The sequence below is a fragment of the Lepeophtheirus salmonis genome, chromosome 1 (assembly GCF_016086655.4).
Source record: "Lepeophtheirus salmonis chromosome 1, UVic_Lsal_1.4, whole genome shotgun sequence".
Lineage (NCBI taxonomy): Eukaryota > Metazoa > Arthropoda > Copepoda > Siphonostomatoida > Caligidae > Lepeophtheirus > Lepeophtheirus salmonis.
The window spans coordinates 39,147,812-39,168,922 of record NC_052131.2 but is presented as its reverse complement, the minus strand read 5'-3'; the positions used below and the strand labels follow the sequence as shown (position 1 = coordinate 39,168,922).

The 21,111-nt window shown below is 31.3% G+C and overlaps 1 protein-coding gene and 1 long non-coding RNA gene across 2 annotated transcripts; one reads left to right on the top strand and one right to left on the bottom strand.

Annotated features, from left to right (window-relative positions):
* Positions 1-2,662: 2,662 nt before the first annotated feature.
* LOC121128242 (uncharacterized) lies at positions 2,663-3,516 on the top strand. The gene is made up of 3 exons (XM_040723827.1): positions 2,663-2,823; positions 2,890-3,153; positions 3,222-3,516. Exons 1-3 carry the CDS (start codon positions 2,754-2,756, stop codon positions 3,437-3,439), a joined length of 552 nt encoding a protein of 183 aa, XP_040579761.1. The 5' UTR covers positions 2,663-2,753; the 3' UTR covers positions 3,440-3,516.
* A 13,881-nt stretch (positions 3,517-17,397) lies between these two features.
* On the bottom strand, positions 17,398-19,088 carry LOC139907635 (uncharacterized). Its single transcript, XR_011784361.1, has 3 exons — positions 18,361-19,088; positions 18,170-18,308; positions 17,398-18,107 (listed from the first exon to the last, which is right to left on the bottom strand). It is a non-coding gene; the product is annotated as an uncharacterized lncRNA (long non-coding RNA).
* Between the last annotated feature and the right edge of the window lie 2,023 nt (positions 19,089-21,111).

Below are 21,111 nucleotides of genomic sequence, written 5' to 3'. Positions count from 1 at the left end.
ATACTATATATTCTTTTTTCTTGCATATACCTATAAAAATAAGAAACATGCAATGAGTGGAAGAGGTAAAATATATTCAAAACTTGTATTGTAATATAAAATAACATGGATTACATAAGAAATAGTTTTAAGCAAAATTAAGCTACGCACATACGTATTATGTTCAAATGTAGATGTAGGGTAGACCGGATATAGTTGTCTCAGGCTGTTTTCTCGAACATCAATAAAGCTACGGGCACAAAATTAACAATATAATTGTATGAAATATAATGGATACTATAGTAGATTTGCCCGGCCTGGTCCGGGACATTTAGAATTTAAAATCAATTAAGAACTCTACTCCTAAATATAAAACAAAAAATAAGGACAATAAAATTTTAATAATTAATATAATTTAGGTAGTTTGAATATGAGTATACAAATGCCTAGATACTCTTCTTTCCCGTGATGAGGAAGTTGTTGCTATTTCTGGGTCATACCCCAAACTCGTAGTCTCGCAGCCGCTTCCATGAGCATCAAGGAAACCTCCTTATATCCCAAAATAGACTCAAGCTCTCAGGTTGAATAAGTGAAGTACTGTGACAAAATACAGTTTAAACTCTTCCGCCGCTGCGTTTCTAGGCAGCAAGGAACACTTCTAATATGATAGAATACACCCAACCCACAGGTTATGCAAGTGAACTGCTGGGTCCAAGAAAAGCAAAACATTTACCCCACTCCTTGACTGAGCACTAAAAGCCCTTAGAATATCCCAAAATATACCCTGTCCCTCAAGTTGTACAGGTAAAGTATCGGGCCTCAAGGTAGTTTAAACTCTACCACTGCCGTGTTTCTAGGCACCGCGAAACACTTCCAATATGCTAGAATATATCCCACCTGAAGATTGTGAACTGAACTTGAGCATCAAGACACCCTCCTAATATCCACAATACACTCCCGCCCTCAGATTGTACAGATCAAGTGCTGGACTGAAATACTGTTTAAAATCTTCCACCGCCGTGTTTCAAAGCACCAAGAACCCCTTCAAATTTTCTAGAATATACCACCGCCTTGGGTTGTGGGCTGCTGGCCTTAAGGTAGGTTAAACTCTTCCCTCGCTGCTTCCCTGAGCATCAAAGAACCCGTTTAATATTCCAAATACACCCCGACCCTCAAGTTGTCCAGGTGAAGTGCTAAAAATGATATTTAAAGGCCGCCATGGCCCTGAGGACCCAAAAAAATATTACCAGAACCGATTTTTGGAGCCATAAGAACCTACATGAAATTTTTTAGCATAATCCAATCTTTGGTTTTCCATGATTGAAGAACATACACCCACGGACATTTACAATGTATATATATTCAAAAAAATAAATTAGACATTTTTGTCAACTTTTCTTAAGGATATTGGATAAAAAGTAATTTTTTTAAATAAATATAATTTTTTTTGAATGATGCACTCAGTTTATAACTTTTTTCCTGTAACCTACACCATGTGCATTATTGATCATTTTTCTATCTATTAGTATAGTTTTATTAAAATTCAAAACTCACTCGTTGAGGAGAAATTTGAGATATTGTAACACTCAGTACAAGGGGATAAGTTACAACAAATGTTGCAATAGTTTTGAGCAAACTAAAAGTATATACATATATAGATAGTATCTGCAAGATGGTGTCACAGTCTGTAGCTTGCTGTTTCAAAAAATTGGGACATGCCCAGAAGAATTTTGAGAGCGCCCTATATGAGTAATATACGTATGTTATTTTGTATTAAATAATAATATCGTTCAGGGAGTTGTATTATTTTATCACAAGACGGCTCCACTATCTGTCACTTTGTTTACTGACTAATTCATTATTGTATTAGTAAGTGGTCAGATTTCAAATGACCACACAGTAATATTAAAGATTCACAGCAATCATATTTGTTAGCCAGGACTGGGTCTTGAAGACAAAAGTGATCTTGATTATAATACTGGTCATTGATCCAAGATTGAAATCTTCTTACCATATATCTTATGTAATACAAAGACACCTTAGGAAGTCTACATACTTATTTATTCCACAAAAATAATAGTTTAAATCTAATTTTCTTAATTGAAAATCGATTTTTTATAACTTTGCAACTGTCCCTGTAGCTGGAGAGAGTTGCAACATTTGAATGCTGGTCGCATTGAAATGACCACTTTCACCACGCTTTTGATTTGACATCATAAAATATGAGAGGTTGCGTGTTTTATCAAAATCCGGAGGGGGGTATTTCAGCAGTCGGTACGATACATTAAATAGACCATTCTAGCAATGGTGACGTCATAGACTATGAGTGGTTGCGTGTTATGTCAAAATCTGCCTGGTTTACCCATTAGTCGGTACAATACATCAAATTGAAAATTCTAGGAAGCCCGATTACATGATGGTCTAACTTTGTATTTCTCTTAACCTTGCTTATAACAAAGGGTTACAGTTACTCTGAGTTCTCCCTTCCATATTATTTTATTTTCATAATTTATGTATTGAGGTGACTGCTCCTTTAGTTACCTATTTATTGCAAAAATGAGCCTACATTGTACATAAGATATGAATTGATAGCTTGCAGAACGAGGCAAAGTATACACGTTATGTGATGAACAACACCACATAACGTGTATACCTTGCTCCGAAAAAAAAAATCACCTTTATAAGATATAGGTATGTACTCCTATATTATAAAAAGCATTGCATCTGAAGCGCTCAGTTAAAATAACAACCTGACATTGTACATTGTTATCAAGATGGGTTATTTTCAATCTCAATTCCTGCCTATCATTGTTTTACTCCTAGGGATAATCTCAATCCAAAGCGGTAAATCCTTTTTTTAATATCAAAGTTCATCATCTCTTTACTTATTATTCATTTGCATTCAAATAGGAGTATCCCTTCCCATGAATGAAACAATGCAGGAGGAAAGCCCAAGTAACCATCTCCGTTGTCAGTTATCAGAGAGTATTTGTTCATTCTCATGCCTTTTTGGAGGATATAAAACTGGTCTTTGCATTCCTAATGAAAACGGGGGAAAAGCTTGCGTTTGCGTTAACGAAATGTTGCAGGAGTCCATTTGTCAACCAGATAATGAAGAAAAAACTTCTGGTTATATGTGTGCTGGCTATTGCCAAGTCATTGGAAGGCAAACGGGTTTGTTAATTAGCTTAACACACCTACATTATAATATTTAAAAACGCATTTTCCATTTTGTTTTATAGGTAATTGTGAGAATAACGTTTGCGAATGCTCAAGAGAAAGATTTTATTTGGATCGTGATTATCTTTGTGTCGCTAATGAAGTTTGCTCCATGCATTGTCAAATCGTACGAGGAGGAAGCAACGGAAAATGCTCTGGTCCAAATAATTGGGATTGTGAATGTGACTATGGATTCTCTCACGATGATTCTATGAGCTTTAACTCTACTTCTAGCGATTGAAAATAAACCCTCATCTTTTTTTATTTTTTTAATGCTATATTGTAAATCAAAATACATATATGAATTTGAAAACCAAATATTGAGTATACTATTTTTATAGAAAAAGATAAAACACCTCCATAAATTAAAAAAATCAATGATTGAATCTCTAAATATCAAATTCGGAAAAAAGATGGCAGGATTTTATGATCTTAATCATAAAATATTTTTGAAGTTTTTATAGACACTGGCTACGTTTTTTTTTTTAATTAATAATTATTTTGTAGTGAGATCCATCAGGGAGGAAACATTCATTGATATATATAGTACCAGATCAGCCTGTATTATTTAATCATATCTATTATGCAAATTATGAAAGGTTAAAAGTCATTTTTTAACAAGTTTCCTATAAGCTATGGTGTAGAACACATAATTAGCTGTCATTTACAAAGAAAAACATTGTCCTAGTCGCCCTCTTGATCACACAGTAAGAGAAGAGGATTGAAATAGCATCGCTCCTATGCAGGGAATTGTCCCATAAGGCCATCAAGGAAAACGATTTACGATGTATCTATGCATGCAAGACATTGTAAATCGTCTTCTTTGAGGCCCCAGACTCAAACGACTGTTATATAACAACTGTACGTCCAAAATGACTGAAACTTTAGTGAATAACTGTAAACAGATGCTAAATAGATGTTACTAGCTTTTATTTAATAGTACTGCCATATTTAACTAGAGGTCAGACACTTTTCTGATCACACTCCTTCATAATTTTAGGGTTTAGCATTTTTAACTCACTAGTTTTTTTGTTGTTGGCTACCTTTGAGGAAGGTTTTTTTTTTTTAATTCTGAAGCTGTGATCATTATTGTTTCAGTCTTACAGAGAGAACATCTTCGTATTGAGTAAGAGTGTATGAGTGTGTTAATTAAAAACGAAGAGCAACACTGAGGATTTATAAGGGAAATATCTTCTATACTATTAAATCAAAACTTGTCTCTTCATCTACGCTTAATAAATCTGAGAAATGCCAAGTACTACCACTAGTATAATAATAAGATAAGAATAAAAACTTTTTTTACATATTATGATTTTCAGAATTACTTTGTTTGTTTAAATTGAATCACAGGTGCATAAGACATGACTATCCATATCTTAGGAACCAATCATTTGATTGTAAAACAAAGATTTGGAGTTGGCACATAAAAATCTACACGTACATTAAATTTAATCTGAGTTGTTGGGGTGAAAACCTTGAGGGGTTTGATGTGAATTGATACTATGTATTATTTACTTTTTATCAGTGCATCAGAATTAGATATATACTGTCTGGTAAATAAAACACTTTAAATTAAATTTACTTATATTCTTTAGTAAAATTGAAAAATTGGTATTATAAGGCCAGTCAAAATTATACTTGTCACCCTTCAACACAAAAGCCAGCTAGAATTGAATAGTAGTCTACGAATTATCGTCAATTACTATTAACAAATTATTCTTATTAAATCTTTGGGTGCGCCACAAATTGTGCATGAATTAGCCAAAATTGATTGTCACAATAAACTAATGATAGATTCATAGCTTTTATTTGAAAGGCCAAATCAATATTTGTCCCTGAAATGATATGTTCTAAATTATAACTTGATTTAATATTTATTCTAACTTATATCTTATTATAAATAGCCTATGATTGATTCAAATATATCTATGAATAATTGCTCTGTATGTTGTATATACGAAGTAAAAAGATAAATTGGGATTTTCTCCTTTACTTGATTTTTGTTCAAGATTTTTTTACATGTTAATGCACCACCACGTTTGATGGTTTAACTGTATGTAATTCTTATAAAAATATTGATTTTCAAAAACACAAAAGGAGAAAAACAAGTTTTTCTAGTTCTAGCCACTTTTGTTTCATAAGAAAAGACAAGACTATTCTTAGAACACAAAATTTTACCACTTTTAGACAGAAGCTCTTAAAACTGCAAAGAAACCCGTTTCGCTTAGAATCTCTAGTTTCATTTGAATGTATTTTTTAAAAGTAAGAGGCTTAAAAAAAGCCACAATGGCCTCTTAAAGATGACACGCATTAAATCAGATTATAAACATGCATTAAAATTTATGTTGGTAAGATTTGGTTCATAACCAGCTGATCTTTAATTATTATTCTTATTTTATTTTCAATCTTTCGACGCCATGTCAATATTTAAATATTAGTCAAGAGCATACGATCCTGGAAGAAACAGTTTATAACTAATACAGAGAAGCAAAAGACATTAGCTATATGAAATATCTATGAACAACTTGGAAACAAATTTTGGACAAGATAACAAATACTTTCCATGTAAGGCACAGCCATATTCTATTAATTAAAAACAAAATTGACTCCAATTTAATTGGCGAATTTGAACAATTTTGGTGAAATTTAAGATTTTTTTGCAGTTTAGTTCAACTCAAATATAACAAGACTTGTTGTTATTCCTTGCATTTATAATTACAAAGGCACCCCCATTATGTTCAGCTGTACCAACTATTATAGTTACATTATTTTTTGTGATAATAATCAAGCCTAATTTGCACACTCTAGAGAGGGTTAATTAAAATATTTAAATAATAGAATAGTAAACTTACATCGACTTAATTTTACGAAAAAAAATCGTATGTTGCTTTCTTGTAATTCCCTCACATTATGACCATAGCTTTTTTTGTTATTCAGTGTATGAAATATGTTTGTATATTATAAGCAATTCCTACGCATCAGTATCTGAATCTCATAGAAAAAGTTGATAATAGGCAGGAAATTTGATAATATGATAAACAAGATTTATATTGGAGACTTTATTTTTTTTGGTTGTATCTTTTGTCAGATATATAATGTGCTTTCCTTTAGAAATGCCATCACTTTCATATTAAATAAAAAAATCTATTAAAGTCTATTCAATACATTGCATAATTATGTGGTGTATGTAGAACCAATACTTACTGATCCTTATCAATAGTAAGGCAAGTAATTTTTCCTAAAAAATGAGATTATAAACTCATAATATATTTGGCCCGTAAAGAAACGTACAAGCTTCATTCATTTTTCTCAAAATTGAGTATGTATTTGTAGTCTTCGAAGAATAGTTATCGTCAATTTCTATCAACAGATTATTCTTATTAATCCTTTGAGTAAATCGCAAATTGCACTTAAATTAACAAAATTGATTGTCACAATAAAAGAATGACACATTTATACATTGTATTTGAAAAGGCCCCTATCGGGGCCCATTTACTATTTTAAATCCAATAAAGGTTTTAAACTATAGCTCAAATTATTGGCTATCCTAACTAATAATATTACTATTTTTGTTCAAGGTTGTTTTTATATTGACACACTAAATATATCATACCTACTATTAATACTGATAGCAAAGATTTTTTTTTTTCGGTTTGGTCATAAGTGATTTATTCAATCCAGACCGCAGTCTCAGAATGTGGAAAAATATTTTTCGGTCTCACTCTGAACTGATCTTTAATAAAAGATTTGATTTCTTTCTAGTTTAACCGTCATTGATGTTTTCATTATATTAAACAAAGATCTTACATTGATTATAAATAACTGGATAACCTTGAAAATCTAAAAAGTACACAATATGTACTAGAACAAATACTGTATACATAAAATATTCAGAATAATTCAGAATCTATCTATCCATATATATATCCATCAAACTAAAATCAACTCGTATAAAAATTTGAAATTTAAATTTAATTTACCAATTCTTAATTCTTTAAGACAGAATTAAGTGGACTTCTGTTTTCTCCAATAGTTAGAACCGAAGGAAGATTAGGGAAATCAAAGGAATATACTTTTAACTTGATAATTCATCTCTAGAGATGCTCGAATTCGGAGCCCGTATTCCAGGAGGGTCGACAAGATGTAAGTTACTCTGAGCTATCTCTATTTAAATATCGTATGACGTCATTGTACTGGGTTCACAATTTGAAAACACATATGACGTCATTTATATTGATATAAAATCGGTCTAGACCGAATTTTAAATAATACCAATATTTACTTTTGAATAAACAGAATTAGTTGAGTCCAACATAAGCCATAACTCTCTCAGACCGGTATAGAATTGACAGACCAAAACTCAACACTACGTAAATTGTACTTGTTACACGCTCTGGACCTAGGATCTAGTGTGACTTACAAACGTATAAAAAAGTTCAACGAAAAAAATGGCAAGATAAAAAAAAGGCAAAGTGACTAAAGGGAAAAAATGGTAAGATTCTTTTAAACTGGTATAATAACTATCACCAATATAATACATATTAAGAAAAAGAAAAATAAACCAACACGACAATGGTTCCAAGTAAAGAAGTGCTGATAAACTTAATTATCTGTTATCAATTATAATATCATTAGACATGATGGAGGATTATTCATATTGGACAAGACTCTAGGATTTCCATAGTAATAGGCAAGTGCAGCGATTTCCACTTCATTATGATCCAGGATGTGTCAGAAGAAGAGGTGGTTGGCTGTGTAGCAAAAAACTACTGAGAGGATTCGGGCAGGTTGTCAAAGGTCGAGTCGTTGGAGAGTGGGAGGAAAACTGTAAAGCTCAGTACAGTTGGATCAATCTGAGATTGCAATAGTCTTCATAAACCTTCTAGGACTGTGAATTCATACTTCCGATGTATCGAGCCAAATTATAAAAACCATGAAAAGTGACTTATTCAACGAATTTTTAAGTGTATTTTTCTAGTATGATACTATGACATTTGAATATGTACCTACGTTTGTAATAAATAATAATGGTCCTCAGTGATATTATTCTTATTTTACTTATGCGAAAGCAATGTGGCTGGGCATAAAACTATATCCCAGTTCAGTCAGGTGCTGGTTGCATGATCCGATTTCAAGTCTAAAACAATGGAAGAATTTGTTAAAAAATTTACCAATAAAAATACAATTAATAAAGTTTATAAATAAGTGTATTTTGCTTATTAATGAGGTGGTTTCTTTGATCCTGTATCTTGTTTTGAACTCGATTTTTTTTTTTTTGGGGGGGGGAGGGTGAAAAATGATAAAAACAACACTCTATGCTTTAAAAAAAGTTATTAAGTTATTCATCATTCATAGTGATAAGGAATATCATCGAAATTTATTCTATGTATTATTTTAAAAAAAGCCCTTTTCAAAAAATAAGTATCTTCTAAGATTTTTGTTCGATTTTTTATTTCTTTAGTGATCCTATATCTTATGGGGCTGTGCAAGCAAACAGAATAAAATTATGTTAATGTATATGGTTTCAATATCTTATAATGACCTTGTAATAAATAATCATATATTTGAAATATTTAAATTCCAACCTCTCCGTCAAAGGATACCTTCATAGTTTCAATTCTTGAATCTATTCAATTGGTAATATGGATTGATAAGATCCCCCACCCAAGGAAGGAGTCGACTCTACTCTTTTAAGGCTTATATTGGTTTTCATCTTCAGATACAGTTTCAATCTGTCATCATTCCGGTAGATATTAGAATTCGAGCATCTCTTGTTGAGGATAAAGTATCTCGAATCTCTTCTTTTGTCCTAATTCTTAGAGAACATCGAAGTATTTTTGTCTTTTATGAATGAAAATTGATCTAAGAATATGAAAAACACATCTAAATTAAAAAGGGGTCACTCCATTTATCCAATTGTCTGTATGTATTATGTTTGATATACTTCAAAATTAAAATAATAACTAATGTATCAAATTCATTTTTATAACAACTTTTTTATACATGTAACTTTTATGATTATCTAATTCCTCTTTGGTGACTTTTTTTATTTTTCCCATGGATATATATTTGATCTCAATTAATTGAAAGCATTTTTAAATATCATAAGCCAAAAATAACGATCAAAATCACAATTTTGATCATATCTATTTTATTCATAAAACGAACATTTTAAGGGCCTTTAAAATATTATTAGTGTATTGAAGCTCACCAGATATGAACTAATACCCACCATGATCAAAAGAAATAAAAAAAGATTCTATTTCTCTGTAGTTGAAAGGTATGTAAAGCTAGAGTTAAATAGACAAAACTGTTACACAAATGCCAAACTTTTAAAATACAATACAGACCCTCAAATCTTTGAGGGTCTGAAACATTCCCATGGAGTTGGCCCCAACCATACGTACCTAAATTAAATAATTACATGAGTGTCAAATACATTTTTTTTAGAACCGTTTCTGTCGCCATTACATATGTATTTACATTTATTGAATAAATGCATTAATTGATAGAATTAAACATTGAGAAAGGAATTTACATTAATATTTGTTTTACGTGTGAATGAAGTTGGAGCCGGATTCTTATTCTAAATTGAAATGAATGAATATATAGAGTGTAATATTCATATTCTTTGATAAATATCACTGAAAACCATTATTATTTACTACAAACGTAGTTACAGCATGTATTGTTCTCTTTGCACAATAAAGAAGGTAAGGAAGACGTTCTATTGCAATTTCAGATTGATCCAACTGTACTGAGCTTTACAGTTTTCCTCGCACTCTCCAACGACTCGACCTTTGACAACCTGCCCGAATCTTCTCGGTGGTTTTTTGCTCCACAGTCAACTACCTCTTCTTCTGACACATCCTGGATCATAATGAAGTGGAAATCGCTGCACTTGCCTAGTATTATGGAAATCCTTGTCCGTCAATCCCAGAGTCTTGTCCAATATGAATAATCCTCCATCATGTCTAACGATATTATAATTGATAATGAAGAACTAAGTGATTAGCACTTCTTCCATTGGAACCACTGTTGTGTTTGTTTATTTTTCTTGTAAAGTAATATTCAGTATATTGGTGATAGTTATTATATCAGTTTAAAAGAATATTGCCATTTTTTCAACTTACACACTTTTCCTCCTTTTTTTCCAATTTTTTCCTTGACATTTTTTCCGGTGCCATTTTTCCCTGCCTTTTTTTTCTTGACATCCTCTTTAATATATTGGTTTACAACATTGATAAGGCCAAAAGCGCACTTGGTACTTTTGCCTTAAAGCCATTTTTCCTAAAGGATATTGTATATTATTGTTGTTGTTGTTTTTTGTTAGAAATTGATGATATGAGGCAAGAGAATAATTATATCATTATTTCAAAAGAAAAAAACGATTTTAATGCAATTTGAGCAATGTCTTGTAGGAGAACAGCTTATCCGCTACGACGTTTCATTAGATCAGCTACAACCAACTGTAACGAAGGGGAGGAGAGAAGGAAATAAACAAGAACATTGGCAAAAATTACTCCGATATCAATTTTACTCGGTGTCCAACAAGAACTTACAATTATAACTCCGCAACCAATCCTCAGGATTACTCTCTGTCTTTTATTTTATACGTAAATGTTCAACCCTGTTTCGTATTTAACTCTGATAAATGTATGTACAGGGTGATAAATCAAAAATTAGAATCATCTTTGAGGCCGTCTAGCCTCAGTTTTAAAAGTTTAAGAATTTATACTTGGCGCCATTCGAAAGAACTAACAAAAAGCTGACATTGAATGTTTGTTTTGTTTTTGTGCAATCAAAAATGTCTGAGCAAAAAGCAAAATATGTGCAATCTCCTCCGCGCACAAGTGGATCTCCGGCAAGAAGATCTTCATAGTGGACGCTGTTATGAGTAAGACAAATGATCGATTTTTAGCTTAATCAAGAGCTCAGGTAGAGAGAACCTTCAGTACCAAATATTCAGCTCAGTTCATGGTTCTCAACGTCGTGGCGTCCGACAGTAGCAAGATACCTCCATACTTCTTCTAGGCCAACGAGAACGTCAACACGGACGTCTACTACAAGGTCCTCAGGTACCATGCCTTGCCATGGTTGAAGAACTTGTTCCCCAGGGACAACTATGTGTTTACCGAAGACGGTGCCCCAGCACACACGTGCAATAAGGTGCATTATTTCTGCAGAGAGAACGTGGCTCCCTTCTGGCCTGCAGACTTCTAGTGTTTATTCACACTCGACGGCACCCCCATAGACTTCGCTGTTTGCTACGTCTTGGAGGGTAAAAAGAACAAGACTACTCACACAAATGTTGATGGCCTAAAGGCCGTACTCAGGGAGGAGTGGAACAACTTGTCCTCGGACTTTATCAAGGCAAGCCGTGCTTCTGTTTGTCGTCTCCGTATTGAAGCCATCATTCAGAATGGAGGGGGACATAGTGAATAAAAATTATAGAAAATGTTGAATGACCAACTTTTGCTTCAAAAGTTTGCCATAAAAATGGCACAAAATGAAATAAATATTAAAGCAAAAACGGCTTTTCAATTTTTAAAATATTCTTGATTCCTCACCCTGTAGTAGAAAAGGAAGTTCACTTCTCCGCAATTAAATAATAGTTATAGTAGTTTAGCAATTCACTCTTCCGTTTACCAAATCCCAAAAAATGGGTGAGCTAAAAAATGGAACTCATTAGCATCGCTATTTATTTATCCGCATTAAAGTACTTAACTAATGTACGGTGATTTACTGAGCCCTTAAAATAAGGCAATTAGTGTAAATAATAATATTGAGCAAACCTGTTAGTTTTTACTTTTTATTGATATTTAACATATAATTGAAATAGAAGTAATGACTTAAGAAATTAAGTAATACTTTGACCTACTTATATGTTTTTAAGCATATCTACCCCCACTGTCATTTATTTTTTTGTGTGTCATTGATCAATTACATGACCAATTGTTTCCCCTTTCTGTTATTGATAAGTCATACATATCGAAACCCCTTTTATCTACATATAATAACATGATAACAAGTACACCCACAAACAGTTTAAAAAATTGATGAAATTGTATATCAGTTATACTTCAGGTGATCTGACAAAGTGTAGATTGTCCTCGAGGAGACTCCTACTGTCTCCGAAGCAATATCCTTTATCAGTTATTATCTTGTATCGCTCAGTCATTTTATAATAACTAAACAACTTTATCAAGTTTCGAGTGGTTAGAGATCAATTCCAATTAAAATTTCATGTCAAAAAACATTCGAAAAGCAAAATTATATGTATGATAAAAGCCTTAAATTATTTCTTAAATTATGGATTTATGTATTTAACTACTGTAAGAATCAATGTGTAATGATTCCTTTCGGAATCATTATTTGTTAATTAAGAATAAAAGACAGTCAACAAGTCAGGATCTGAAAGGCTGTTGGAGTTTTTGAGTCATTAAAGTGAGCAAAATAAAGGGAAAATATATTCAACAAGAATTAATTTTCAATAAATATTCAATATACCCTTTCTTGATAAATAACTCTTCATAATAGCAAATTTTGGAAAATGGACGTTGACTCTAGTTATAAAGCAAAAAATGATTTTGAAAATAACTCATCATCTCTATATCAAATATCTATTATATTAAAAGTTATCTTTGGACATTTTTCTAATGTAATGCTTTCTATTAATTATATTAATATTTTAGAAGATCTTCTAATAGTTTTTACTATTACTATTGAAAATAATTTTACTTGTTAGCCAAAATAAAATATTCTTGTGTCTTTTTTATGATTTTATAAAGATATTAAATTGTGGGAAATAAAAATTGGGCAATTGTCTGCAGAGGTGGTATTCGGCTAAAAATGGGTAAGGCCCTGCATGGAAAGATTTATAACATTGGAATGTGACTAGTGATTAATACACACGACATTGCTCGGAGTTATTAGGCCTGGACAACACACTGACAGACAAACTTTATTTTATTATTTTGATATGGTACTATGAAAACTGCTCGGAAGAAAATTGTGGGGGAGTAAAATTGCCAGTTAGGAAAATTACCCGTATTTTGATCAAACTTCAAGTCGAATAAAAACAAATTATAAATTCCCTTGATATTATTTATGACAAATATATAATCTATTTGTTTGTTCCATCCTCTATGGAGTACCCTCAAGTGTTAGAAATATTATTGCAATATAGGAGGAGGAGGCAGAGGCGAAATAAATAGCTTAGGGTCTCTTAAAATATGGTTGAATACTCTCCGCCCTCGGATTGGCCCTTGTCCTGTGGGTAGGGGGGACAGTTAAAAACCACCGCCAAAGCATGAAATACATCCAAGGAACCCGTCTTATATTTAAAAAAAAATAGTTCCAAGCCCTCGGGTTACCATTTATTCACAGGATTAGATAAATTATTTCCAACAGAAATAAGTTAGATACTCTATCCTTTAACAAGAAAGTTATTTTTAAAATTGAGTGAACCCATTACAAAATTAAAGAAAAAGTAATTATTCATATGACTATTGAATAATTTTATTTACATGTAACGTAGTATCCATAAGAAAAAAACAGTTAAATGGCGTAAAACATAGCAAAAATACGGTTTTCAATTTGCAAATCGAGGGCTTAAACTATTTTTTGGTATTGGAGGGGTTCCTTGGATGTATTGGTGGTGGTGGTTTTTGACAATCCCACACTAGCCCCATGGCACTAGACAATATGAGGAGGGAGATGAATATATTTTAAGAGGGCCTCAGTTATTTATCTCCCAGGGGTAAGGAGGGACCTTTCCAATCCTCTCGATCCATTTCTTATAAGATTAGATTGAATTTTAAAAAATGCGAGGAAATTGTAACGTAATAATATTACTCACAGTTGAGGGATTTTCAGTTATTGTCTTCAGTTTTCCGCTCAGTAATAGATTTGTACTCCCCTTTTCTTTTCTTTCTTAGTATGCCACTCTGAACTTTACCTACACATCCCTTTTACTAAGTTTTTCTTGCTTAAATACTCATAAATGAGGCATCCACGGACAAAGAAACTTTGTTTTATTAATATACATAGAAATGCCCAAGTTTGAATTTAAATATTATTTTAAAGAAAATTGATTCGCAGATATTTAATATAAAATTATTTTTTCTATTGACTCACTTGCAGCTACTACACCAGCTAAGTCTCGAATTTTAATTATGTGTTCAAGTCGAATAGCAACTCCCAAGTCTTCAAAATATAGACTCCAGGTCAAGTTTGTTCAAAATTATTGAGTCCATGTCCTCACTTCTGATCATAAGTCCATTCAAGTTTTGGACAAGTCATCAAGTCATGGTCAGATGAATCTATTCCAACTCTGTTCATTAAGCAAAATAAAAGGAAATACCAAAACAATATATTTTTTTGAATTTCGATGAAAATACACTCAAAAATATATTAAAATGAGAGTCTAATAGAGAGGCACCAAGAAGGCGGGAAAATCCCAAAATAATATAACCAAGACTGATGGAAAGAGAATGTCCAGTAAGAGGAAGGAATGCTATACCATCTAGATTTACATAGTCTTGAAACAAGTCCACCCCGATACTAGTGTTTCATCCAAGACCATGAACATAGTTAACTCTTTCGTGAACGACATTTAAAAAATAATCGCTGCCAAATCTCTACGCATCTCTCATTAAAATAAGAGATCACCATCACCTACAGATAAATTCAGACTGTTGTTAGACTTCTCTTCCCGGGCCAAGTACGCTGAAGGCATCAAGTTTGTTACGAAATATCTACCTTCCAAGTAAATTTATAGTTTTTGTTACTTCTTCATCACCAAAGTACAAATTAATGAATAGGTCCTTATCAATACAACCATTTTTTATCACAATGTGTTTAATAATTTATTCAGTATTTTGCCATTACCCCTCTCCCCTTAAATAGTATATATATACCCAAACCATAATAGGAGGAAATAATAAGGCAGAGTAAGAATTTGTATAGTTTAGAAATTATTAATACTGGTAGGGTTTTATTTATGTAATGAAGGTTCATATTAGGAGTATAACTCTCATATTTTTAATTACAAGGGTTGGCATAAGGGTATTATGTCTGGGAAGTTAATTTTTCAATGAGCTAGGTTATCTGTCAAAAATCAGTGGAGTCCTTCTGAAAATAATTATAAGAAAAATAGTTGTTAGTGAGAGAGTAAAATTACTTTAGGTTTGCTCCTATGATATAAGAGGCAAGCAGATTGTCGGGCTTATGTAAATCACCATAGATTTAATCATTTAGTCATTGAGGGAGTTCTTAGGGCTTTAATTCCTTATTCGAAATCGTTGAATTGATTAGGGGTTTTAATTTTCATATGGACAATTAATTAATTAATCAAAAGTACTAGTCATTACAAAATTCCCTTTTGTATGTCTATGAATAAGGTTTATGTGGCTCCCTCTATACAATTTAATATATTATTAGTTATTACCTATGATTGATATTAAAAAAATTATGTAAACTAGGTTTCATAATCTACTGCAGTAGCACAAATGCCCCGTTGTGTGGTCGTGTTCGTTGTTTTATTTTTGTACAATTTTATTTTATGCATGTATGCCAAACAGTAATAAATATTTAACTTTTAACAACCTATTTGATTACATTTACTGGAAAAACCTAAATAGTTCATAAATATTTATTGTAAGTTATAGCTTTGTTAATAAAGTAAATCAAACTAGGTCATTGAAAGGCTCTCTTAATCTAACCACATTCAAATCTGATCAATAATTTGTAAATAGAAATAAATCCTTATCACTGATATATGACAAAAATGAATAGACATTTAATTGAAAATCAAGGACAGAAAATGCATGAATACAAGTAAAAAATTACAGAGAGTCAAATTAAATTAAAAAGCCTTATATAAGTTTGTAGGTTGCAATCTGTACATCTCATAATGTATAAATTAATTATATTATCGTAATTCATCTGATAAAGCTTTTTTACTGACGTCAAAGATTGCATAATAAATTGAAAGTAATGCCATGTAGGAGTCATACCATGTAGTGAATAAGTCTTGCACCACCTCTGAAACTGTACTTTTGGAAAGTATAGAGAGTTTCAATCATTAAGTGGCACATTAATAAAATATTGTGCCTACTATTTTCGAACGATATATTGCAAACAACTTCTGGACAAATATTTTTTATAACTTATTTTCATCTAAAGCCTCTTACTTACATTTTTGATACTAAAGTTAGTTATTATCTTGAAGTTTACCGTTTTATGCCCAAGTTCATAATAAAAAGAAGGACGCAATCTCAATTTTATCACTTTTATAGAAATTCCCATGTTTTATTTTGTATCGAGGGAAAAACAATATAACAGGTTGAGGAAGAAATAATTTCGTATTACCCGCCCTTTTTTTCTTTTTCTTGTTCACTAACTACATTTATTTCATTATGGGACTCATTAGGTCATAAGATAAAGCGTTATAAAGGTGTGAGCCTATACTACAAACACTTTTCAGTCAGCATTGCGCTTGGCCGGTTCAGTCATGAATTATTTTGTGTCGAGTATGGGGGTCTCAATGGAAGAAATTATCCATATATTTACTACCTGAAAGGCAAAAATGCGTCAAAAGTGACAATGAAAATTTGCAATGTATACAGAGCCGATATACTTTCGGTTTGTATTGCACACCAGTGTTTCGAATGATTTTTTCCCCCGCTCAATTCTTCACTCTACTGTGAACAACTCGACCGTTTGAAGCTAATAGCTGAACAGAAACGGTCATCAATGGTGAATAAGAAACAACATGACAACACAAGGCTACAAATATCTTTGATGACTCAACAGAAGCTCCTGCTGCCCTGTATATATTGCAATTTTTTTAAATTGAAGCAATACCCGTACATGTTTACTCCATACATATGAAGTGTAGTCATTATGGATAGCCGTAAAGTTAATAATTCTGTAGAGAAAAACGCGTGCCAGGAGAAGGGGGGGAGAAAGACTTATGGTATCATTGTTTAAAATACTGATGTGATTATCCGCTGCCTGCTTTATTAGGATTTTTGAGGGTATAACGGAAGTATATATTAGAAAAATGTATATAATACGTATAATTGACTTAGACGTTTTTTATCCGTTACAGTAGATTAGAAAACGTCACACTCCATTAAATTGTAATTCATTATGAACCATATGCTCAGAATAATAACTAATGAAACGACAAAGTAGAGTATTTCAAAATATATTACAAGTTCCAAATTTAAAAAGAAGGCTTAAATTAAATATAATCTACATAATAAAAAATAAACCATCATACATTTATGTTAGATATACAAAATTAAACAATTGTAATCATATAACTAATAATAACAATAAATTATAAATACAGAATATTGAAATAATAGATTGATCTAAATAATATTTTCTTGTTCTGACATCGGAATCCAGTTATATATGTCATAACTTTAAGTTGCTAAACACAAGCCAGACGTGGATTTTAATCAAAAAGGTAATCACCCTTTTTTCATAATGTGGAAGTTGCTATATACAATTGTGCACATGATAGATATATCTCAACGGATGAGATCTAAATAATTATTAATAATAAAGTAAATGTCAAAATCATAAAATTAGACAATAAACATACTAATAAAAAAATGTTAGAATTAAATCCATCGTAAAGATTTCGTGCAAAAGCTAATTATGTAGTAATGTCCGGCGATATTACTCCTTATTACGGGCATCAAAAAAGATTTCCCCCCGTTATTTATGCATGTATAACAACATACTATTATCATGAAGGATACGCACAATTGATAATTATAATGTTACACCCAATGTAACTACCCCGTTGTTTTGACCATTTAAACAGTTGTTTTTGCCTTTTACGAGTTTTTTTAACACCATTTCTTGGGACTTATCAACCATAGCTAATCCTTAAGTGATGAAAAAGTAATATTTATTGACTATGTAATATTGGAAAACCTAATGATCATACCCAAGTCTTTAAGTGAAGAAACGAATGTCGACAAACTAGTTGCAAACCATCCAAAGCTACTACTCCCGTTGTTGTGACCATTTAAGCACTTGTTTTTGCCATTTAATGAGTTGTGTATCATAATTCTTGATAATTTTAGCTAAAATAGTATCATATTTTATGATTAGATTTTTTTTTAAATGAATACTTACTGTTATATTCCATTGCGTAATTTGATGTGGATGACTCTAAACATGCTGAATATTATCTTAACTTCACAATTGACAATGGGGGTACTTCTAGAAATGACATAATTACCAACATCCTCCATTAATTAATGATGGTTCTTCGGGAAGGGAAGAATTTACTTCGTGTATTTCTCCATAAATTTTTTGAACGTAGGATGATTATCAATGGATAAGGTTATATTACATGCAATAAGCATCTTTGTGAGATCAAAGTCAAAGTCTGCCTTGATGTATTCATCATTAACTTGATTTTATAGATGAATATCCATACTCTTGATATGAGATGAGGATAATGAGTGGCGTGTAATTCTAGACAGGGAACTAAAGGCACATTTATATCGATAAATCCGACAAGTCATCTGTTTCTCATCCGGTAAGTATTTTCCAAATTCCTGGGCCTCCATTTCCAGAAATTCAGACAGAAGGCGACGTTATTTTAGGCATTTTATTCAGTTCTCTATCGACTATCAGTATCTAATATTATATTGATATTGAATAATAAAGGCAGGAACGATAATGTTCCTGATAGAAGATATATTATTTAATCAATGATGCCATAAGTATTTCTTCTCTTCTCCTCGCACGCTTTTGTATTTTTATCAAAATTATCACCCTTATGGTACCCTCATGGGCTAAATGAGGTAGTTATTATTTTTAAATTTGAAATGTATTGAATTAAGTAACACACATTTTCATGGCTCTTTAGTTTTGAAAAGAGTTCGGTGTGAGATTTTTAATCTTACATCATGATGTCAAAACTCAAGCCTGTAATCACCTATTTTTTTCATAAGTAGTATTTACACTATTCATTGTGAGTCATTTAAAGAAACTCCAACTAATAACAAAACTGTGCTCTCAAATTTTTAAATAAAAATTTTTTTTTAAATATTTATTGGCTCTTGATTAAATATTAAACGTGCCGTTAACTAATAATTGTGCCTTGTTTTGTAATATTTATGGCTGGGGTGGTTGGATTTCATTTGAAAAATTATGGTCTTAAATAAGATATTATACAAAGTTTTGATTGGTAAAGCGTAAAACTTGATAACTCTGCGTTTTAGAGCGAATTTTGTTTTTATTTGCTTAACAATATCAGTTTGTGAATGTTGAGTTCTTATGTCCTCACACGACGGAGAACATGCAAAGCTTGATTAATTATTTTCTTATTGTATATTTGATTAGGACTGTTTAGTGAACTATATTTAAAGTTGGATCAGATAGGAAGTTTTTCAAAGTATATATTTTCAGGATATTCAAATGTATTCTGGTGTTTTAAGTGGAAATGTCATTCAGTTTTAAAGTTTTGATAGCATCATTATTAAAAGTTTTCAGAAACTCATAATACAAAGAAGCAGTGGATCCAGCTATGATGGAATTTAGCTATATAATAAGTAGATCGAATTTTTTTTTAAACTATAATCCCTAATATACTTTGATACTCGTCATTTTAAATTTGAATCTTCATAAAACTGAATTAATATTCCAAATTTTCTGCGTACCATCAATTTTTATAATAATGAGGAATAATGAAATAGAGGACAAAATATTCCGTATTATAACTTGAACGTACCCAACGAGTCATTTAGTTATATTAGCACTCATTTTGATTATCTAGTTTTTAGTAAATTCTAACATTTTATTCCTTTTTTATAATAAACGAACAGGAACTACAGGCAAATGAACTTTATAATGTGCCACAAAATCCGAACTTGTACATGACGTATTTAATATATTTACTTATCTGAATTTTTTGAATATGACTCCCTTTCCTCCGTTTTTATAATTATATAGTTTGATTTTTTGAGATACAATACAGTATACATGGTTAATTAAAAAAATTTAAGGACTATTTTTCTAAAATAAAAAGTAATTTTAACCATTGTGTATTTTTTTCAAAAATATGATCCTGAAGACTTTCAGTGGGAATGCATTGTTCGATTTCGATTTACCAAAGTCTTCCAACTCTCATTTAAATTTTTTGAGTATCATTTTTGAGTGTATTTTGATCAAAATTCAATGTATAATTTAAAAATATATATTGTTTTTGGTATTTCTTTTTATTTTGCGTTATGGCCAGAGTTGAAGAAGATTCGAGTGACAATGATTTGATGATTATTTCAAAATTTGAATATACTTATGATCAGAGGGGAGGACATGGACTCGAGAATTACAAAGCAACATTTACTGTAGTCTATATTTTGAAAACTTGCTAGTTGCAACTCTACTTGAACACACAATCAAAACTCGAGACTTGAATTATGTGGTAGCTGCAAGTCAGTGAATAGGCGTATTCATCAAGTTGTTGAGAAAAAGAGTAAACTCATTGAATAAGATATATTCTCATACATATCATGATCTGTGAGTTATTTAATTTGTTTGATGGAACTCTAATTCAGGACTATACTGTATTATAAAGCTTTCTTATGAACAGAACTCTTAAATTAATAAAAAACTTAAATAATTTTTTTTTTGTATAAAGATTTTTGGAGCTAAAGATACTTCTAAAGGAAACAATTACTAATATATTAGTAATTTTGTATACGAAAAATGAATCCCAAATATATTTTTAATCATATTCATTTCATATGAAAAAAAATAAATACTATGGAAAAGAAAGTTGATGAAAAAGATTTTTAGGTAGAAACAAGTGCTAAGACTTGGTCCGAGATCGAATTGTTTTCCGATCTGATCGTTATTCACTTTTTCTAGACCTTT

Bases quoted from the DNA above. Each gene is read 5' to 3' on its own strand.
- LOC121128242 (XM_040723827.1), top strand. From the start codon at position 2,754: ATGGGTTATTTTCAATCTCAATTCCTGCCTATCATTGTTTTACTCCTA. The intron at 2,824-2,889 runs GTAAATCCTTTT...GCATTCAAATAG, and splicing joins GATAATCTCAATCCAAAGCG to GAGTATCCCTTCCCATGAAT. The intron at 3,154-3,221 runs GTTTGTTAATTA...TTTGTTTTATAG, and splicing joins AGTCATTGGAAGGCAAACGG to GTAATTGTGAGAATAACGTT.